We start from the raw sequence: 22,017 nt of genomic DNA on the forward strand, positions 1-22,017 counted from the left end.
ATTCATCACTGAGGTTGGCATTGTTGGGTATATAATTTACAACCAGCATTCACTCCAACCTGAAACAGTTTGGTTTGTCTATAAAATCTCACAATTTGAAGACACCAATTTCCTGTTGCTTTTAATCAAATGATTTTGAGTTTTGAACTCTAGTTCCTGAGAATAAACAGCATTTGATTTTTCACACAAGCTAGACAACAGCTACTCATGGTATTGTAGAAGCTATAAAATAAGCTTCCTCTAATGTAACAATTTGTTCTGTAATACTTTGTGAAGACAGAAATTATACACACAATTTTAAAAGCTATTTTCTAATAATGAGAAATTTTAAAATGAAAACAATACACATTGTTAAGCTTGTAATGAAAGGAAAAGACTAAAAACCATATATAAGAACTTGAGAAAATTATTGATCAGTTTTGTCTTTTCTTTGGGAAAAAAAGATCTTATAAGATAATATAAGTTCAATATTATGTTCCCGGGAGGAAGGGACTTAAAAAAAAAAGTTTTCTCAAACTTATGGTTACCAGTGGGTGAAAGGGGAGCAGTGGAGAGAGAAATTGGGATTTGGGGATTTGCAGATACTAACTACTGTATATAAAATAGATAAACAACAAGGTCCTAGTGTATAGCACAGGGAACTACATCCAATACCTTGTAATTGCCTATAATGAAAAAGCACATGAAAAGGAATATACATATATATATATATATATATATATATATATATATATATATATGTAACTGAATGTATATGTATATATATAACTGAATCACTATGCTGTACACCAGCAACACAACAATGTAAACCGACTATACTTTAATGAAAAATAAATAGTAAAAGTAGAATAAATGCATTGAATACAATTTAAAAGTCTGAGTTCCAACTTACTTTCATGAAATCCAAATTTCTTATTTATAATGAATTCTTCTGCATATTATTTCTTTATCTCATCTAACTGTATCTAGTGTCAATTAAATTTCTTTTTTTCACATTTAGTTTTGAATGAGTTAACACATGCATACAGTAACAAATCCAAAAGCCACACAAGAGGGATCATGAAAAGTTAAGTCTCTCTCCTACCTCCTAGTTCCCCTCTTCAAAGTCAGCTACTGCCACTAGTTCCTGATCTGGGACCATTTCAGATTTAGCTTGATACAATATAGAAGTATTAATAAAATCTCTTCCTATAAACTTGTCATATGTAAACAGGTAAACAAGCTCATCCCTGCTCTTTATAGTAGACAGACTAGGTATACTGGGAAGGCATGTGCCAAGGAAAGGTAATCATTCTTTTTAAGTGATGTTCTTAAAACTACAGATTTCATAGACACTTGGGGCTGACAGGAGAGTTACCTTATGATCACCACCATAGTAAATGTGATGAAAATAAGAACTACAGAAGTAACAGCTAATACTTAAAAGCGCAATCCTAAATGCTTTATACATATATAACAACTCTTAGAAAAAACCTGCAAAAAATAACTATATTCTCATGTTACTATACTAACATACACTATATGTGTATTACATAGTATAAAATATACAACATTGTATACTATTAAACTATTTCTATCCACATTTGACAGGAGAAAATGGAGTCACAGAGGGAATAACTTGTCTGGAATTTTCTAGTTAAGTGAAGAGCTTGGACTGGAACCTAGGTAGTCTGTTTTCTTAATGATTACACTCTCTCACCTGTCGTATGCATGACACACCAGGGATGATGAATGGACAACTCAAGACTGTCAGTCACATTGCAGTCTCAGTGAGTGGTTCCCCAGGAGCTGTACAGAGCAGAACCTGAGGCTGGATGCAGCATCCCCACTGGGGACAAAAGGAATTGATTTCTCCTGGCAGTGGTCCCTGGGGTCCCTGACTAGCCCTGAACTTCCTTTAGAAGAGCATCTCCAAACTGCTCCCTAGGACTAGTTTCATAAGATGTATGCTCCACCAAAAAAGGTCTCAAGTCAAATCTATCTGGGAAGGGGTAAGTTAAACAAACTGAAATAGTTCTTTTCCTGGAAGACCCTTGAGATCGTCAATGTGTTAGTGTTTATTGTGAATCTCTTAGGGGAGGTTATGGTTGCAATATTTTCTAAACATACTTGACCATTTATATCATCCTGAAGTAATATTTGGAGGAATATTTTATACTTTGATAAATGCCTGACACTTAACTGGATCCAGCTGTGAGAACACAGCCTCTGTTTCAAGGGGCTACTGAAGTTCTGTTGCGAAAGTCCCTTATAGATACTTGCAGACTGAGGCTGATGCATAGAAGTGGTTGAAGGGAAAACAGCCTAGAATCAGGCTCCTTCTGATGCTTCTGTTCACTGGCATGTCTAACCTGCTCAGTTCCTCACCTGTGCAAGCCTTGGATTCCAGAATCCACCTGCACTGTTGTTCCTTAACTGACATCCGGTGTCCTTGCCTACCCTTCCTATTAAGTAAAATCTGAAATCTCCTTTAGTTGTCCCCACTCACCAGCTCAATGCCAGTTAGTATTAACTGCCTTTTGTCTCGCTTCTGTAATCTGGCTTGACCTGACTCCTGGTAGCCTTAAGAGTTTTTAAATACTCAGCTAACCTGACTCCAGCCTACACTACTGTCTGGTTCTCCTGGTGTCTGCAATATGTCTCCTACTCAGTTGGGGTCCAGCTCTCGCTTTTGTGGGATACCAGGCGTCACAGAATAAACTGGACTCCTTAGCACCAGACCATTTGGGGTACCTTCCCCGTGGTAGGTCTCTCCAGATTCCTCAGGTTTATGGCAGATCAATCCTGAAAGAGCCCCAGATTGAGAAGTCTCGGTCATACACAGAATCCAAATAGTTCTGAACCACCATCAGGAAGTCTCCTGTTGTTCAGGCAACTTTACAACCAAATAGCCAATCTGTCCTCTCAACTAGAAATGACAGTTTGTTTGGCTAGGTTAGTATTCTAGACACTGGCTTCAAACCAAGCTGACCTCTGGTGCAGGAGAAGGAAGGAAGGCGATGGTCTTTATCTCACTGTTCATCTCCTGACATTCAATCTGGGGAAACCATTTATAGGTGACTTGAAATAATCAAGTTACTGGTCTCTGGGGAGTGCTGATGAATTGACTGTAATCTTATTTTTATGATGACACTATCTGGACTTAAATCAACTAGGATCTCACAGACTGTTAGGCTCAGTATTTTGATGACTAAGGGAGAAGAGGGGAAAATACTATAGTTTTGGCTGTTTGAAGGGGAGAGAAATTTGGTGCTTTCCAGAGGAAAAATAATCATTAAAATAATACGAAGTTATTAATCCACTAAGAATCAGAGCACAGTCCAAAGCTTGTCATTGAGTTAATAATACTTGGCGATTCCTTTCAGACATAGCTTTTGTGAGGTCATTTTTTAGAGGCTCGTGGTGAAAAGCTTCATAGCCACAGAGCAGCATTTGGCAATAAATTAGTTCAGCTTGTTTCCACATGGTCCAAAAAATCTTCATTTGTTCCATCATGAAAAACAAACTTTCATTTGCTTGAAGCTGGGAAAAATAAATGATTTTCTTTTGTACATTTTGACAGTTAAATTTTTAGCATGCTTATATGTTAATCTTTTAAAAAATGCCACTAACTACTCTTTTTTTCTGTTTGGTTTTAGTCTCTGAAAAAAAAAAAGCATTTTTAGCTTTTAATAGAAAAAGTCAAATTTTCTCAAGGCCGCAGCAACACAGGCCCAAAGAAAATACATGCGACTTACCACAGTACTGTGTACGGCTGGGGAAAATTCTGTCCCTAAGCATGAAATGGGTTATTACATCTCAGTTCATGACAGTCAGGATATTGCTGTTGGGGGCATGGGTGTAGAATAGGTGACTAAATCCTTTCTTTTTCCTGTGACGCTAGATTAAAGTCAAGAAGTGGTCACTTTTAGCTATAGTATGAGACAAATGTGACATTACATAGATCCCTGCTCAAAAAGCATCACGTTAAAAGGCAAACAAATCCAACCAGAGTTGTGGGAACTGTTACCTGGATTACTAACCTTATTAACGTTTGCAAAAATATCTAATCAAGCTTTCCTCTCATGAACCAGCCGCGTTGTGGTGCTAGTAGTTATAACAGCAATAGCTAACATTACGGGGCACTTACTACACGGCAGGCCCTGTTCTAAGAGTTTTACACACAGGAACTCATTTACTCCTATGAGGTAGGTAATACCATCTCCATTTTAAGGATGAGGAAATTGGGGCTTAAAGAGATGAAGTCATTTTACCAAGGTCACACAGCTCTCTGATGCTAGAGACTCACCCTCACCCATCACTTGATGATTATATCAAGCTGCCATTATTAGAATAGTGGTCCACGACTTTGCTAGTTATGTGACCTTGGGCAAGTCAGTTCTATAAACGGATCATTCCTATAATTCGAACGAGACAGTTCATGTAAAACACTTAACAGTACCCGGAAAGAGTAAATATTTAACAAATGCGGGCTCGTATTAAAGGGAAATTAGCAAAGAATCAAATGATTAATAGAGGTTTTTGTTGTTGTTGTTATGTGTGTATGTGTGTGTTTCCTATTTCTTATGCTGCGGTTTTAGTATTTATTACCTCTTGGGAATGAAGTTGTACAGAAACGATAGCAGTTATACTAATAGGGCTTTACATTTCTCAAAGTGCTCATATCAGTTACGCGATCTAACCCTTAAAAAACAGTTTCTACATTTGTCAGCAAACTGCGGCTTAGAGAAGTTAAGTATTATGTTGGTCACACAGTTAATAGGAGAAGTTGAATCCAGATTTGAACCCATGAGAGTGAGTTTAATTTATATCCTCTGATGCTGGGCTAGTTCATTGATTTTAGTAATGCTTAGCTGACCTTGGTTTTCTAAGTATATAATCAAACCAGTGGCACGTATTGCTACTTCTGTTTCTTCCCTTTCCATAGTTATGACTTTCACTAATTTCCCCCTAATCCTCACTGGCAGTGGTTGTAGCTCAGTATCACAGAGAAACCGCCTTACCTTTCTGCACCTCTGTCAACAGTTCTCGTGTTATTCCTTCCGTATGCCCTTTTCCAAATGCCTGGATGTGGCCCATGCTTGTCCTATTCAGCTGTCAGAACTGATTCAAATGGTACCTCTGCTGTAAAAAATTCTCTCTCGGCTTCCAGGCTAGAGTAATCTCTCTTTATTCTAAATAAGTGGTTCTCAACTGGAGGTGATTTTGACCCTCAGGGGACATCTGACAATGTCTGAAGTCATTTTTGGTTGTCATAACCAGGGCAGAAGTTGCTACTGGCATCCATGGGTAAAGACCAGAAGGGATGCTGCCACTGTACAATGCATGGGACAGCCCCTACAATAAAGAGTTACCCAGCCTAAAATGTCAGCAGTGCTAAGGCTGAGAAACCCTGTTCTAAACTAAAGGCTCAAGGCATTATGATACATATTATTTTTGGCTTTTGAAAAAAACTTAAGTATGCATGTATTTTATCATTGACTGTATTATTTGAGGGCAGGGATTCTGTCTTAATCATCTTTTAATCTCAAGGGTTCACGATAACTGGCAAGTCTTCCTTTATATTCATCTATATTACCTCATTAAATACCTTACACTGATTTAAACATTAATCAACCATTAACTACAAAAGATGACATACGTTAGATTAAATGATTTAAAGTTTCCTTAAGACATTTGGATAAGTGAGAAACATAATGTAAAACCTAATTGTTTTAATTTATAAAACTGAGGCATTGCTCATTTTTATATCTGATCCCATACAACTTCTCCCAATGATTCCATAAACCATAATATACAAAAAGTATAGTAAAATAATATATTTGAAAAGCCACAATGCACATATGAATGCATTTTAGAAAACATTTTAACCATGAAAATTTGACAATGTTGACTAAAAACTCTACTAGCAGAATCAAACCAAGGAGGAAAAGGAAAAAGTGAAAACTCTTTCAAGACAGTAGGCTCAAGGGAAACCTGATCAGGGAAACAAATGTTCAACATACCAAGACTAGTGTCACAGTTAAAGCTCAAATTGAAAAAAAAAAAAAAAAAAAAAAGATCTCCTTAGAAGCCAGTAGACATTGCTTTATATAAAGTGCCTGAAGTATCATATTCATTATCATATGTCAGCAGCAGTTCAGACCGGATTTTGCCAAGGAAGAAAATATGAATCTCCATAATTCTTCTCACCAGTGATACTTCCAACAAGAGATAGAAGATGCAGTCAACAAATGAGAGCTTTGCCATGTAACAGAAATCTTTCTTATAGCCAGGAAGGCCACTGTTATTTTCCATTAATAGCTGTATTTCTAAATAAAATTTTGAAGGTCAACATTCTGTGTGACTTTTGGAAAGAGCTAAATACAAATTAGGTAGTTAATTGGTACATCTAATTTCTGTACATGGTTTTCATTTTTATGTAGTGCTTTCATGCAACAATCTTAACAAAAATGTCCTTTGAAGTGGAATACTCTGTTAGGTAACAGATGTTTTCTTAGATTTTATTATGTTCATAAAAATTTTGTAACATTCATAATAGTAATAATATAAAATATAATTCTGTTGTGGTCAGTAGCATGGGCAGCAGATACAAGGAAGATGCAAGTGTCTCATGTCAAGGAGCAGGTGGCAGCTCCAAGAGACAATAATGTACGCCTCTAAATGAGAATATATTCATTTCAGTAATTTATGCCCCAGTTTTTAAAGCACATATTTTTAGTCGGTAGGGTTATTCATTTCCTGATCAAGCAGTGCTATAATTACATGAATCAAATAATAACTTACCTAGTAAATCTGAGGCTCTCAAATTTTCTTTCAGGAACATAACAGAAATAATGGCACTACCTAGAAAGAAAATGGCCATTAGTGATGTTTCCAAATATAAAAAACATATTACGCAATGTCATTTGAAAGGAATTAAGCAGTTTGTGTCCTGGGCCTGACTGTGTGTGTCCTGGTCAGAAACACCCAGCAGCTGTGGCTGTGGGGATGGCTTCTTTCCCTGCATGGCTGAGTGTTTGTGGAAGCTGGCCTGGTTTACAGTGGACCTAAGGCAGCGACTGGGATAGTACGTGGTATACAGTGAGGGCTTAATAAAAGTTTACTACAGGACTAAATGAATGAATAGAAAGAAAGAGAGAGAAAGAAAGAGAGGAAAGGAAGAGAGAAAGAGAAGAAAGAAAGAGAAAGAAAGAAGGAAGGAAGGGAGAGGAGGAAGGGATGGAAAGGCAGAAAGAGACAGGAAAGGAGGAAAGAAGAGAAACTATATCCCAAACTGAAAATTCATCATTTCCCATCATCTCCTCCTAGGATCCCTATTCCAGTGACACCTCTATGGGGCACCAGCATCCCGGGCTGCTCCTAGTGTCCCCTCCCCTTCACAGACTGCTGGGTCTGCTAAGTCTGATTTTCACTATCTCACAAGTCCACCCCCTCCACTTCATTCCGTTGTCACTGGCTCAGCTCAGGCCAGCTTCACCTCAGGCTTAGACCATTGTAACAGCTTCCCTCTGGGGCCCCCCATTTCACTACCCCTGCCCCATAGCACCACCAGAGTAATCTAAAATGCAAATCTTATGTAAATCCACAGCTTTAAAACCTCTTGTCAGAAGCCATTAATCCAGAGGACAAGGGCCAAACTACTGAGCATGACGTTCAAAGACAGCCATGATTTACTCCTGACACTTTCCTTGCCACATTTGCCCATGATCTCTTTTCCACGTCTCCCCTTACTAAAATAATCATAATATCCCAGGACCACCACTGAGTTTCATGCTGAAGGACTTTTGTACGCGCTGTTCCCTATGCAACTCTGCCTCCACCCTCTCATCCAACTACAGACTCAAGCTTCACCTCTGGATTCCCCCAGAATTGACCACACCACCCATATGTAGTGATTACCTTTTATAATATATAGCTTTTTCATTAGACCTGAGATTTTTTTGCCTGTCTCCTGAAAAAGATCATCAGCCCTTTTTACTCTGAGATCTATCTTATTCTTTGAAGATCTCCAGTGTGTAGTTAGTACCCAGCACATAAATAAAAGTGTGTGTGGGACCTTCTGCATTTGCTGACTGCGTGATGTTTAAGACCTCCTCTCCCATTACTGATGCTACTGAACTCTCAGCCTCACAACAGAGCCATGACCTGCTGCTACAGCCTCAGGTATGTGGGGTAAGTTGAATCTGAGTTGTTCCTTTTACAGATTCATGGGTAGAGGGAAGGGAAAATCCAAATTTGCAATAATACAAAAAAACAAAAACTAAAACCCCACAACAATTTGTATTTTAAATTTTTAACAAAAACTATTATGTAAATTTTTATTTGTTTTTTAAAGCAAAAATACAGAAAGAAAAATCATCATGAAATAACTTCATCTAGCAAAAACAACAGTTAATACGTCTATGTGTTTATTTCCCTTTGGTTGAGATCAAACTATAGTGCAAAATTTCTTTGTTTCCTCAGTTACTGTATTACAAAAAAATTTGCCATGTCACTGAAAATTCTCATAGATATAATTTTAATGAGTCTGTATTATAATTCATTAAATCAGTTAAATTTGAATGTACCTATATCTGGTATTCTAGTAATTGATGTAAAGCAAAATAACAAATCCACACCAGAAATCCTCATTCAAAATAAGGTGGATTCTCATATGTTTTCTCCATCTTTTTCTCAGCCTAGCTCTTTCTCATTCAATTTGATCTGTATCCTTACACGTTTTTCCTGGGTAGGTTATTTATAGGGATAGATGTTTCACACAAAATAAACAGAGCATGGGAAATGTCCACCAAGCATGAATTTAATTGTGTGGTGTGGCTTTAAAACATTAAAGCGATGTTTTCTGTAGATAAATTAATGTATAGACATGTAGCCCATTACATTAAGAATTGAGATTGGGACAGGTATAAAAAAATTTCTATTTCAGATTTGGACCAAAATGATTCAGGGAAACATTTCTCACTAGAAAAAGTATAAAAACCAAGACCCCCCCACCTCCACCCCTATTACTGACTTCCTGTGTAATTAGGTAAGGAATGTTTCCAAGAAGAAGGAGATAGATTAACAATAAGAGGTGAAGCATTGTGACACTAACACATACCAAATGCATTCCATTTTAACAGTCCCTGAGATGACTATTTCACAGCAAAGGATTCCAGTAGGAAGGGAGACATTGCTTACATGGAATAAGGAAATTTTAGAGCTAGTAGGAGACACAAAAATAATCTACCCTAGGTTCTAAACTTTATAATTGGGAAACTGAGGTCCAAATAGATTGTATATTCATTGATCCTTTCATCTAACAAACACTGATCTTACAGCACAGCTAGAACCAGCACCCAAATCTCCTTACTCCCATCTAGAGCTCTCTAGTTCACTGTACTCCATTTCCTCCCTTGGAGAAAGAAAGGCATCATTTTCCTTCTCTTCTTGTTGTTCAGCCGCAGTTTCATAAATAATTTCACTTTCAGAAGGAAGAGGGAAGAATGTTATGTAGGGCACAATTTCATTGCTAAAAGTAAAAAGAACACGATTGGTAACAATAAACTTAAAGTATACTATATGTATCAAATTATATCAATTGCTGTAAAGTAGTTATCAGATTTATGAAACATAAATATGCTTTTACTTTCTGAAAGAATTTATGTACCTGATGCATTTCTATACTCATTTTTTTTATTTTAAGAGAACATGAGATTTTCTACAAAACTTTTAGATAAGAGAATGAGAAGATTTTAAGTTTTATTTATCTAGCAAAGAAAGTAATAAAAAAAAGAACATTCTATTCAGATACATCTACTTATAACTCATTTATCTTGCAAAACATGGTTAAAATGAGAGCTGTGCTGAGCAAAAAGACAGTTTCTGTGAAAAGCTAATAACATGACTCCTAAGTAGAGCAGTAAATTTTTAAAATGAGAAAAAAATAAACAAACTGAAGTGCTCTCACATATATTTGCAATCAGAGATCTGTCAAACTCAACCCTGTCTAGCTGTTGCTATAACAACCATTGTCTGATAAACAAGTACAAAGGGGGAAAACTATTATTACACTTTTATCCCTATAGTAAAATTTAATATTTAAAAATGGAACATTTCAAAACCTCCTAGATGAAAACATAGGCAAAACATTATCACATACATCTCAAAAATGTTCTCCTAGGGCAATACCCAAGCAATAGAAATAAAAGCAAGAATAAACAAATGGGACTGAATTAAAATTACAAGCTTTTGCACAGCAAAGGAAACCATAAGCAAAACAAAACAACAACCTACAGAATGGGAGAAAATTTTTGCAAAAGATGAAACTGACAAGGGCTTGATCTCCAGAATATATAAGCAGCTCAACGACTTAATAAGAAAAAAACAAACAACCCAATCCAAAAATGGGCAGTAGACCTAAACAAGCAACTCTCCAAGGAAGAAATACGAATGACCAACAGGCACATGAAAAAATGCTCAATATCACTAATTATCAGAGAAATGCAAATCAAAACTATAATGAGGTATCACCTCACACCAGTCAGAAAGGCCATCATTCAAAAGTCCACAAATGACAAATGCTGGAGAGGCTGTGGAGAAAAGGGAACCCTCCTACACTGTTGGTGGGAATGCAGTTTGGTGCAGCCACTGTGGAAAACAGGATGGAGATTCCTCAAAAGACTAGGAATAGACTTACAATATGACCCAGTAATCCCACTCCTGGGCATATATCCAGAAGGAACCCTACTTCAAAAAGACACCTGCACCCCTATGTTCACAGCAGCACTATTTACAATAGCCAAGACATGGAAACAGCCTAAATGTCCATCAACAGATGACTGGATAAAGATGTGGTATATTTATACAATGGAATACTATTCAGCCATAAAAACTGACAACATAATGCCATTTGCAGCAATATGGATGGACCTGGAGATTGTCATTCTAAGTGAAGTAAGCCAGAAAGAGAAAGAAAAATACCATATGAGATCGCTCATATGTGGAATCTAAAAAACAAAAACAAAAAAAGCATAAATACAAAACAGAAATAGGCTCATAGACATACAAACTTGTGGTTGCCAAGGGGGTGGAGGGTGGGAAGGGATAGATGGGATTTTAAAGTTGTAGAATAGATAAACAAGATTATACTGTAAAGCACAGGGAAATATATACAAGATCTTATGGTAGCTCACAGAGAAAAAAATGTGACAATGAATATATATATGTTCATGTATAACTGAAAAATTGTGCTCTACACTGGAATTTGACACAACATTGTAAAATGATTATAAATCAATAAAAAATGTTAAAAAATGAAAAAAAAAGGTAAAAGTTAGCATATGAAAGGTAACATGCCAAAATTCAAACAGTGGTTATGTGGGAGTCATAGGGTAAAAATAGAGCAAGAATACTATTGTAAAAGGACAGGACAAAAAACTTTCTTCCAGTATTTGGTGCAAAACAGTGTTCCCATAGGTAAGTTTATTAAGGTATTCACTTGGCCTTGATCATAGTACTGTACAGTCAGGAGAATCTCAACAACAATTGTAACAGACTGACTCCTACAGGTGAGTCATCTACACTCTTTTCAGCTTAGCAATCAGAATGGAGATGCTTTCTAGTCAAGGTTGATCTAAGGAAACTTACACATGAGCATTCTGATCTGGATTTCCAGATGAAAACAGAAGTCAAGCAAGACCCCACTGGCTTCAGCTGAACCAGGTCTAAGTATGGGAGAGGTTACCAATCCCAAGTGTAGACATGTGCCCTGGTGTGGAGCTTCCTAATGCTTCCTGATTTACGCAGGAATAAATCCTGAGTTTGCTCTTCATTCACCTTGACTCTGACATCACAAAACCTGGCTGTTATTATGGAAGAATTACATAGCTTCCTGTGGTCAAGAGTTGGTACATGAGAATTCACATAGGTTGTACCAACTTGATTTGGATTTTCTTCTGTAAGAGCTACTAACTGGGATTAGCAAATCAGAAGTTAAGAATCAACTTCCTGTATGATCCAGCAATCCCACTCCTGGGCATATATTTGGAGGGAACTCTAATGTGAAAAGATACATGCACCCCAATGTTCATAGCAGAACTATATACAATAGCCAAGACATGGAACCAATCTAAATGTCCAATGACAGATCACTGGATAAAGAAGTTGTGGTATATTTATACAATGGAATACTACTCTGCCATAAAAAGAATAAAATAATGCCATTTGCAGCAACATGGATGGACCTAGAGATCATCATTCTAAGTGAAGTAAGCCACAAAGAGAAAGAAAAATACCATATGATATAACTCATATGTGGAATCTGAAAGGAAAAAAAAAAGACACTATGAACTCATCTACAAAACAGAAACAGACTCACAGACTTAGTAAACAATGGTTACGGGGAAAAGGGGGTCAGAAGGGATAAATTTGGGAGTTTGAGATTTACAAATGTTAGCCACTGTATATAAAAATAGTTTTAAAAAAGGTTTCTTCTGTATAACACAGGGAACTATGTTCAATATCTTGTAATATGAAAATGAATATAGGTGTTTATAGGCATGACTGGGACACTGTGCTGTACACCAGAAATAGACATATTGTAATTGACTGTACTTCAATTTAAAAAAAAAAGCAATGATAAAAATAGTTAATATTTCTTGAAAACCAGGTATTCTTCATTTAATCCTTATAGCCACCCTTTGACCTGGATCCTATTATATTCCCATTTTACAGATAAGGAAGACTGAGAGAAGTTGACTCACCCTCACTGCTCTTTTTTCTGATTTGCCTTAAAAAAAAAAAAAAGAATCAGCTTCCTATATGTTAGCAATTAAACTCAAGGGCAGACTTTTACATGTGAGTTTAGATTTTTGTGTCTGTAGAATAATAGGTAAATTGGCATCCCCTTTTCAATCTGCAACATTAAGATACACATGCATATTTAAAATTCTTTTTCCCCCTCAAATAACAACTTTTTATCAAAGATTTACGAGCACAGAAGAGAGCTTGATAACCATTTAAATGTGTTATGGGATGGCTATTTTAAAATGATTTTGCTCATTTATTTACTTCCCTCCGTTTTTTTCATCCTTTTATGACCACTTCTTAAAAGACAAATTGAGCCCAAAGTTAAAAAAAAAAATCAATTACACTTCACCTAAATGTGATTATGGATATGATATTCTTACCTGATTCAGCTGAAAGGGAAACAAACTTTGGTCCTCAGGTCACAAACTCAAATGCCTACAGGGGCCAGTCAGATGGGAGACGAAAGAACAATGAGGGTGGTGGGCTGTGGCGATGAGGGGTCTCAGGCATGGTGGCCTGGAGTGCATTAGATCAGCGAAAAGTGGCAGCCAGAATTCAGCCCTGGCCAACTGCAAGGCCAGTGTTACCAAAGCTGATTATTTAAGACAAAAATCCAGTTTTTGTGTATCATGGTCCAATTTTTAAATATGGGAAACTGATTCGTATTTTTTTAAAAGGGTTGTTTGAGCCAAACAAAATACAGCAGTGGCCAGATCTGGTGTACAGGCCACCAGTTTGTGAACTCTGATCTAGCCCGCAAATGGAAATGTCATCAATTTTCCTTCCTAGACATTTACTTTATTGTTTAACCTCTATGATCTGAAGAGAAACCAGTGTCCATGTTTATAATACAGGAAAGTAGAAGACAGAGTAGCAAAGAAAACTCTTTTATAAAGAAGGGACCCATGACATGAAAAGAACATATTTATATAATAATGCTACAAACAGATCCTCACATGTAAATATCTGGCTTGTGGTTTCTGACCACTTTTAATGGCGACTTTATTGTACTGCTAGAATGCAAACCACAAAAGCACTTTCATGTCGGTCACAATCAAGCTTCAAACACGTGGACATGCCGAGCGTGCTCACGGGCTCAATCAACTAACCACTGGAAGTACTGACTCCTCCGTAATGATCATTCCCCGTTAGTTGTACAGTTGGAGGGGGGAAAGCATGTCAATTACAATGTATTCCATGGAATTAGGATTTGAAATTCTGAGGATGTGGTACTTAGAAAATGTTTCTTTACAGAGAGAAAAGTCCCACTAGCTTATTGGCAGGAGTGAAAGTGTCTAGTAATTCATCTTAATTAAAAAAAAAACTGCTATTGTCATTTATTGAAGGTAATGAAATTGTAGGTAATGTGCATAATTCCAAATGAGGAAATTTACCTGGGTTAAGGACAACCATCCTTTCTTTTCTACATTTTTCTTGACAGACATTAGTGATTAAAATTGAAAAGACTCCAAAAAGGTAAAAAAAACTGTCATTGACAGGATTAACTCTGTATTATAAATGCATCAGCATTTATACACCACCATTAGCAATTTCTCTAGAAATACTCTGGCGTTCTCAAAAAATAAGGATGGGTGGAGAAGATGTTTCAAATAAAGTTTTTTAGGTTTTAGGAATGCTTTCAGCTGAGAATGCATGAGCAGACATAAAAGGGGAACTTCAGAGTTTTATTCCACACATTTTGTTTAGGCTGGTTTTGGGACAAATGTGCTAAAGCAGGCAACCCAGCAAGCCACTGAAAAAAGGGGTATTTTCTGCATATTCCCAACATTCGAATAAATGTCCACATGAAGTGCCACTATCACAGGCAGCCCAGGAGGTGTGCTGACCTCATCCCAGGCTGGCACCAAGCACCGGGCCCTACAGGACTGAGAGAATTCACAGCATCTAGGTTTGTGGAACACTGCAGGTCATTTGCTCATTGGTCTGTTTATGTTTCCTTTCATTTGTTTCTAATAAAAATCTTGGAGACCCAAGTTTCTGCTTGAGATGACTTCTTTGGAATTCCAAAAGGCCTCACCAGGGCTTTCTGGCTACGCTATGACCATTGTTTAATGGAATACAGACACATTTCAGTTTACAGCTTCATAACAGCACAACAGAAATACACGAGACAACATATATTCCACGTTGCGAATTTCAACTTGAGCAAACGCCAGCATGTTAAGGAAAACTAGAGATGGGAAAGACTTGCCAGTCATCTGTCTCATTCTCTCCCCATTTCCTCAGTGCAGTCAGCTCTCCAGCCTTAATCCAAATTAGCCCAGGCACAGGGTGACTACTTCTCTTAGGAAATTATTCCAGGGCCAAGGAGCCCTCCCTGCTATTAATTTTATCATTCCAAGTGTTTGATCTCAGGTAATTCGTCTTGAGTTTAGTCTACTTATTACTCACTTCTATTCATCTGGGCAATAATTATGTAAAATAACAAGGTTGTGTGTCTCATATAGTACCCGGCATAGTGGATCCTCATTTAGCATTAGTTAGTTGCCTTTAACTGTTTCTGAATTATTGCTGGAATTCAACATGGAAAAATAGGAGATGTATTCTCTGAATTCTTTTCTAATTAATTTCAATCAATATACTCAGAGGTACAGAACTGAAAAATGTCCATCAGGTTCTCTTTCTCCCACCCTCCCTGCCCCTACAACTATCTTCTTTCCTGTCCCACTCACTTGCCACCCCTAGATAAGTTAATTCTATACTGGGTAAAGTCTACCATGAATCTCCTTAATTCTTTGTGGCTTTAACTCTTTGGACTGTTGACAATATTATTTTTAATCATCTCTCAATGCTCAGGCACAGCATAGACCACAGTCACGGGGATGAACAGAAAAAAGAAAACATTAAAAGTAAGGTCACACTTTGCAGATGCACAAATAATCTAACTCAAACCCCAAAAGATGAGCTTATAATTCTTTTAAGAATTTACGCGAGTGAATATTCATGAGTCTTTTACAATGAAATGTTTAACCATTGTGCTTCATCAGGAATCGAAATCTTTTAAGCAACACCTTAGAACAGAACAGAACCCTTTCTTCCAACATCCTGTAACAGAACATCCTAGAACATCCAATCCTCATTTTATCACAATTCAAATTCAAACCAATTCTACAAGGCTGTATTGTGTGATTTCCTGTACCATGCTCTCCTGGGAAGAGCAGACAGCAAACAAGACACGCACAGTCCTCAGTCAACTTGCCAGGATGGACATTAAATAGGTCATTGCAAGCCTGATGAGAGCTGCCAAAGGGGACGTGTAAGGTCAAGGCTGCTGCATGCAGTCAAGCAGGTTGTGCACAGCACAAAGACACTACAGCTTAGGAGGCACCACCCACATCTCAGAGCTTGCTGATTCCTGTATTTCTCGGGACAGTTTTCTGACAGATGGCACCAGAGTGTCCTGTTCTAATCAAATCATTGTATTACAATAGTCTGCAGACAGACAGAAATAAAGCATCATGAGACAGGCTGCCTTTTTCTAATAGACAAAAAAGGCACCACATGGAAGAGGAGGGCCAACGTCAGGCGCTAAGGGAGCGGAGGATACGCCTGTTTAATTTAGTGCAGAAGCCAAGAAAGGCCTCCTGAGGAGAGGGACAGGAAAGATTAGCAGTAGTTTAAAATTTTATTACAAACTCCACAGAACATCCAACTTACTTCTTTTCACTGGATTTCTGGTATAATAATAGTTTCTCAGAAAACACATTCTCAAATTGCAGTTAGATCTGAAGGCCTCTCTGAAGTTAATTAGCCAGTGAACAAAAGTGCTATGAAGCCAGAGCAAGAAGACAGAAAGTTGCACGCACATCTCAGACTGCTGTGTTTTTCCTCTGACAAACTTGTGTGTCTGTGTTTTAAATGTATTTTGTCTTGGTAGGTTATTTGGCAATTCTGGTATTTTCCAACATGTTTTTTTTTTGAGGGGGGGCGGGTATGTGGAGGAGTTAAAGGGTAATTGCTGCTTAATGGCTGAACAAATGGCTGTGAGAAGTCTACTTTTCTGCTCCCTGAGAATTAATTATTGCATGGATAAGAACAATAAAAAGCATTTCTTGAAGTGGTTCATCCATTTTAGAGAATTTAACCATCAGCCATCTTCGGGGGCGTGCAAGTGCACACCCTTATAAAAAATAATGCACTTTGTTTCTATGTAATAATTGTAAATCACAGTGACAGTGGGTAGTTTTGTCACTGTGTCAAACACTGCCCTTAAGTGTTTGTGCTTACTCAATTCTTCCCCATGACAACTTCTGAGATAAGAGCTATTTTTATTACCATTTTACAGACTAGGGAACTGAGGCATAAACCCATTTAAATAACTTGCCCGAGGCCATAGTGCCTTCTAGGGGCAGAACTAAGATCTGAACCCTGGCATGGGGTCCCAGGGCTTCTGCTCCTGACCACTCTACTGCCCTGTTTTATTGGCAAAACTATCCAGTGGAGGCTGTAGATGAAATTGGAAAACCATTCCTTGAGCTTTCTTAATTAATGGAAAGACAAACACAAGTCAACATCTAGAAATAACCATACTGCCAGTATACAACCTGCATTTTAGTGAGAGTAAGCTTTTGCACCTATTATTCACCAGGAAGGCCCTTCAGGGAGAAAAGTAGGGTAAAAGTACAAGGTGACACAGTATATGAGGGCTGTGACCCTCTCCTTCCAAAAGCTGGACCCAGGCCTGGGCAATCAGACCCGTCTGTGTACCAGGATTCCTCCTCATTACCCAACCCCACGGCGGGCACCGGCCAGTTACCTATCCTGTCTGCGCCTCTAGGGTGCTGTGTGACTGCTTGTGAGCACTGCCTTAAGAACTCCATAAAGGGTTTTCTGCACAACTGCTGTCCCTTGAGATGCTTCTTTATAAAGGCATCTTGTGGTCAATAGGTTCGGGAAAGCTGGCTTATCGCATCTGCCTCTGACAGACTGACCGCGTGCAGGGGCCCATCCCAGGGCCCCAAGAAGTCCTCTGCTGCTAACGAAATCTGCAGAAACCTGCTTGGAATTCTTTGTTTCTTAGAACACCTATGTAACCACCAGTAAAACGAGTGCTTGAGAAATGCTGCCTCCAGGTAGGTATGTCAGTGTAAGGTGGCAGGACACAGAGAGTAGGAAAGAAGGAACAGAGGGGAAGGTGGCTCGAGGTGAGAATGTGGGTCAAGTACAAACTGACATATCCCCGGGGCTTGCTGTAGTGCTTCTTACCTGCTAGTCCTTAAAAAAAAACCCAACTGTTTGATTGAAGTATACAAAGGGAGCAGGAATTTTGATTATGTAAGACAAAACAGTGGCTCTGACATGTTAGCAGTCTGGGTATAGTGAGATGATAATCCACACAGTATCTCCTTACTTCTGGAGATGAGAAAAGGAACACAGGGTTGGTATGAACCCTGTATTCCTACCTAAGAAGGAGGAGGAAGATGGAAGAAAGTACCTTCACTAGACTTTAATTTTCCTTCCATGTTCCCTCCTTCTTTCCTTCCATGTTCCTTCCTTCCTCCCTCCCTCCCTTTCTTTTTAAATGTTGAAAACCATAAAAGACAGAAGCCAGAGAAGAATATGCAATCTCTTTTTCTTAATTCAAAGGGAGATTTGATTTATTCCTTAATGCCCCCAAGAAATAATAGGGAAAAGGAAAGTTCTAGCACAGTTAAGTGTAGACAATCTTCTGCCTTATCTGTGGACAAAGCCGTAAGATAACGTCTGTTTTAAAAAATACTTTCCCCCTTTGCCTCAATGTTTTTAGAGTTTCTAAAATCTTTATAAAGAGTCTCAAGGTAGTAGGGGGTTGTTCTGGGGAATACCCTCAATCCCCAGCACCCCTTAGCCACCCACAGCACTTCACGGCGACCTCAATTCAGCTCAGGAGCGCTGCGGGGCTATGGTTTATGAGCATACACTGCTGCTTGCAAAGACTGTAAGGCAGGAAATGATTTGTGCTTGAGGCTAGAAGTTTACTTCTTGGAATTATTTTAAATGGGCAGAGAGGGAGGCTGCTAAAAATGTTCTAAAGCTGAAATACGAGTTGGGGCGAGGAGCAGACCAAGAAAAATGATCTGTGGCACTGAGAGAAGTCCATCTCCAAGTTTGAAGGTGGGGGGACCAGCACCCCCAGGAACTGTCCAAGGGCAAGGTGGTTAAACTGAGAGCTTCCTGTTATGAATGAGAGCTTTGAGTAAGTCAGGCCAAGACGAGGAGCTCCACAGGTGGCTTCCCGGGAGGTCTGAGGGGATCGAGGCTAGCCCTTCGTCCCTGGCCATCTCCGAACCCTCACTTCAGATCCCGAGAAGCCTGGCTGATATTCCATGCCTATGAAATCTCCGATCTTTACAATAAATCCAGCCACATCTCCCCTTCTCTGAGCTAGCTGGAAAGGCTTTTTTCTCGTGCCCAGAAAAAGTTTCCCAGGACTGGGGAACTCGAGATAAATGGAGAATTTCAGTACAGTGTGGTGCACTCAACTGTCCCGCAGGCATCTGTTTGATGTACCCAGACACTTTTTTCCTTGGCTACTCCATGTGTGTGAATGAATAATTTTGCCTGCCATACCAGTAAACAAAGGGTGCTGCAGCCATCAAGGCATCAGCTACTACCATCCCCCCGCCCCCCTCAGTCCACATTGAACCGGAGGGAACTCAGGATGGAGACAAGTGGGCTGCCTGGCCTCGGCAGCCACCCCCAAGGTGCACCCCGAGGACACTCAGGACAGGAAGCACAGGAGACTGGCCCTAGATGGCTAGATGGGTATCAAAGGAATGATTTCAATGAGCCCAGACTTTTGCATCTCCTCATACACAGAAAAGCACTAGAATCATTAACCTGAGATATCTGGTTTTCTTAATTAACAGTAATCTTTTGAAGTTCTGACTACTTGGTCTTTGTTACAAAAACTCATCTATCCTGGCGCCCCCCCACCGCCCACCTCTTGGGCACAGTCTCTTAGAGCAATCTGAGAGGTCACATCCCAGGCTTGAAATCCTCAGTAAGTCCGCCAAATAAAACATAATTCTCAACTTTTACACTGTGCATTTTTTTCAGTTGACGCATGGAAACTGAGCATGAAACAGAATAAGAAACGAAACTAAAGATCAGCTCTAAGTATATAGTCACTAACATTTTCAGAACAATTGGGACCTGTAGAGGTCCCAAGGTGACAATATAACTATACCTTTTATTTATTATTTCTCAGAGTTTGAGAAGAAAAAAATATCCAGAATGTCCATATACGTGGTATGTGCAGTAGTAAACAGAGATCATATGTACTCAAATTGCTCATTTTATCTGAATGTTAAAAAAGTCAAATAATTACATAAATTGTGTGCCTATTTAGAGTAACAACAGTAGGGTGATTCTAAACTCAACAATTTCTAGAAAGCCAAAAACATGTTCCTTACTATTCTACTATTGTACATCATGAAAGTATTCTATTTTTTTAAATTTATTTTTTGTTGTAGTTGATTTATAATGTTGTGTTAGTTTCAGGTATACAGCAAAATAATTCAGAGATATATATATGTTTATACATGTATCTATACACATATATATATTCTTTTTCAGAATCTTCTGCATTGTAGGCTATTACAAGATATTGAATATAGTTCCCTGTGCTCTACTGTAGGACCTTGTTGTTTACCTATTTTATTTACAGTAGTATGTATCTGTTAACCCCAAACTCCTAATTTATCCCTCTCCTCTCCCATGAAAGTATTTTAAATAAAATAGTTTAAATGATTAAGAAGGGGAAACTACTTCCAAAATAAAATAAACTTCTCTTTGAGTATAAATTATTTCAACTTAAACTATGCTTTTAAAAAGAATATTATATAATTGTTAGGGGAAATATGAAATTGGGATATGTGAGCCATATTATGCTTGATCTAGTTGTTACCAGACAAAAACCATTGCCTTGTTTCTATTTCAGTGAAGGTTCTAAATTCACAGAAACTTAGAAACATGCTGTTTCCATAGCATCAGATAAAGGGTAAAACGAACAAGATTTTATTGATTTTAACAAGGCTTAAAAAATTTGTTCTTATTTTTAGCAGTGATTTTTGCTCTTTTTTTTTTCAGTCTTTAGCAACATCTCATATTCTGTTTTCTAAATGTATTTGGTAAGTCATATAAATTTTGAAAGTAGGATAATTGTGACATTATTGTAAAGTTACACATTCTTATAGTAATGTAGAATACCTGATATTTAATTCTTAATGTAAAAGAGATGCTAAACAGTAAAGTCAAGATCAGGTATCAAAGACCCTAACTACACATAATGTCAGCTTAACATATGAATAAAATATAACATTCTATTACAAACACTTTTAGACAATTCATTAATGATTAAAAAGCATGGTGTAATATTTGCTGTTACTGTTAATTTATGAGGACTCAGACCCTTGGAATCAGGCTTTTAAACACAAATGTTATAGCTACAAAACGCAAGTTTTTTCATAGTAAATGTGGCTCCATGACAGTGAATAACTGAGGTTAGTAGTACAATTGTTCCAAGTTAATGTGCTAAGAAACCAGGAAACGGATCTTCTTTCGTGCATGTGTTCTGAGCTCTTAAAATGTCTATTTGACAAAGCACAGAAAAATGGCTCACCTGTAACAGACATACAGCCTAACGGAGCAATCAGAGTGATGGGGGCAAATCCATAGGATGCAAAGTTTCCTATCTCTCCCACGGCCATCAGTACGACCCCACCCCACCAAAGCACGCTCTTGAAGCACGGCCGTGGGTGTTCTTGGTGTGCCAATCGAAGATGAGAATATTTCTGTAAGTATATCAGAATGTAAATAAGAAAATATTTCCACCCGAATAAAATCTGCCTTGAAATTTTTGGTCCTATAAAATTGCTTCATGGTTTTAAAATTTATTTGCAGATTACTATAGAGCAATTATTATGGTTTTGTTTGTTCCAAACACATTAACAGAAGTGACTCATAATGATATAGCATCTTACAGTTTAGAGGGCCTTCTCATATATAAATGTTATTTAATGCTCATCACAACTCTGTGAAATAAATATCATTATTACTATCTAAAGATGAGGTGTATGTTAAGGAGTTAAGTGACTTTTTAGTCCATCAAACCAAAACACTTCTTTTAGACTGTCAAAAAGAGTCCAGATGCCAAAATAAACATAATTGAAATAAAGATAATAAATTAGTAAAAACACACTTTTGGGAAAGGGATTCGAACTT

The 22,017-nt window shown here is 37.9% G+C and overlaps 1 protein-coding gene across 2 annotated transcripts in view; it reads right to left on the reverse strand.

Moving 5' to 3' along the window:
- The window catches only part of NIPAL2 (NIPA like domain containing 2), a 72,426-nt gene that overhangs the window by 27,749 nt on the left and 22,660 nt on the right, over positions 1 to 22,017 (reverse strand). Inside the window, exons 3-4 of one of the 2 annotated variants that reach the window (XM_074352990.1) lie at positions 21,416 to 21,587; positions 6,787 to 6,846 (exon numbers count right to left, since the gene is read on the reverse strand). In XM_074352990.1, coding sequence (XP_074209091.1) covers positions 6,787 to 6,846; positions 21,416 to 21,587 — 232 coding nt within the window. The remainder of the gene's footprint in view (positions 1 to 6,786; positions 6,847 to 21,415; positions 21,588 to 22,017) is intronic. The other variant, XM_074352991.1, reaches the window with a different exon arrangement.

Source organism: Camelus bactrianus, chromosome 25 (assembly GCF_048773025.1).
Source record: "Camelus bactrianus isolate YW-2024 breed Bactrian camel chromosome 25, ASM4877302v1, whole genome shotgun sequence".
In the NCBI taxonomy this organism is placed as follows: Eukaryota; Metazoa; Chordata; class Mammalia; order Artiodactyla; family Camelidae; genus Camelus; species Camelus bactrianus.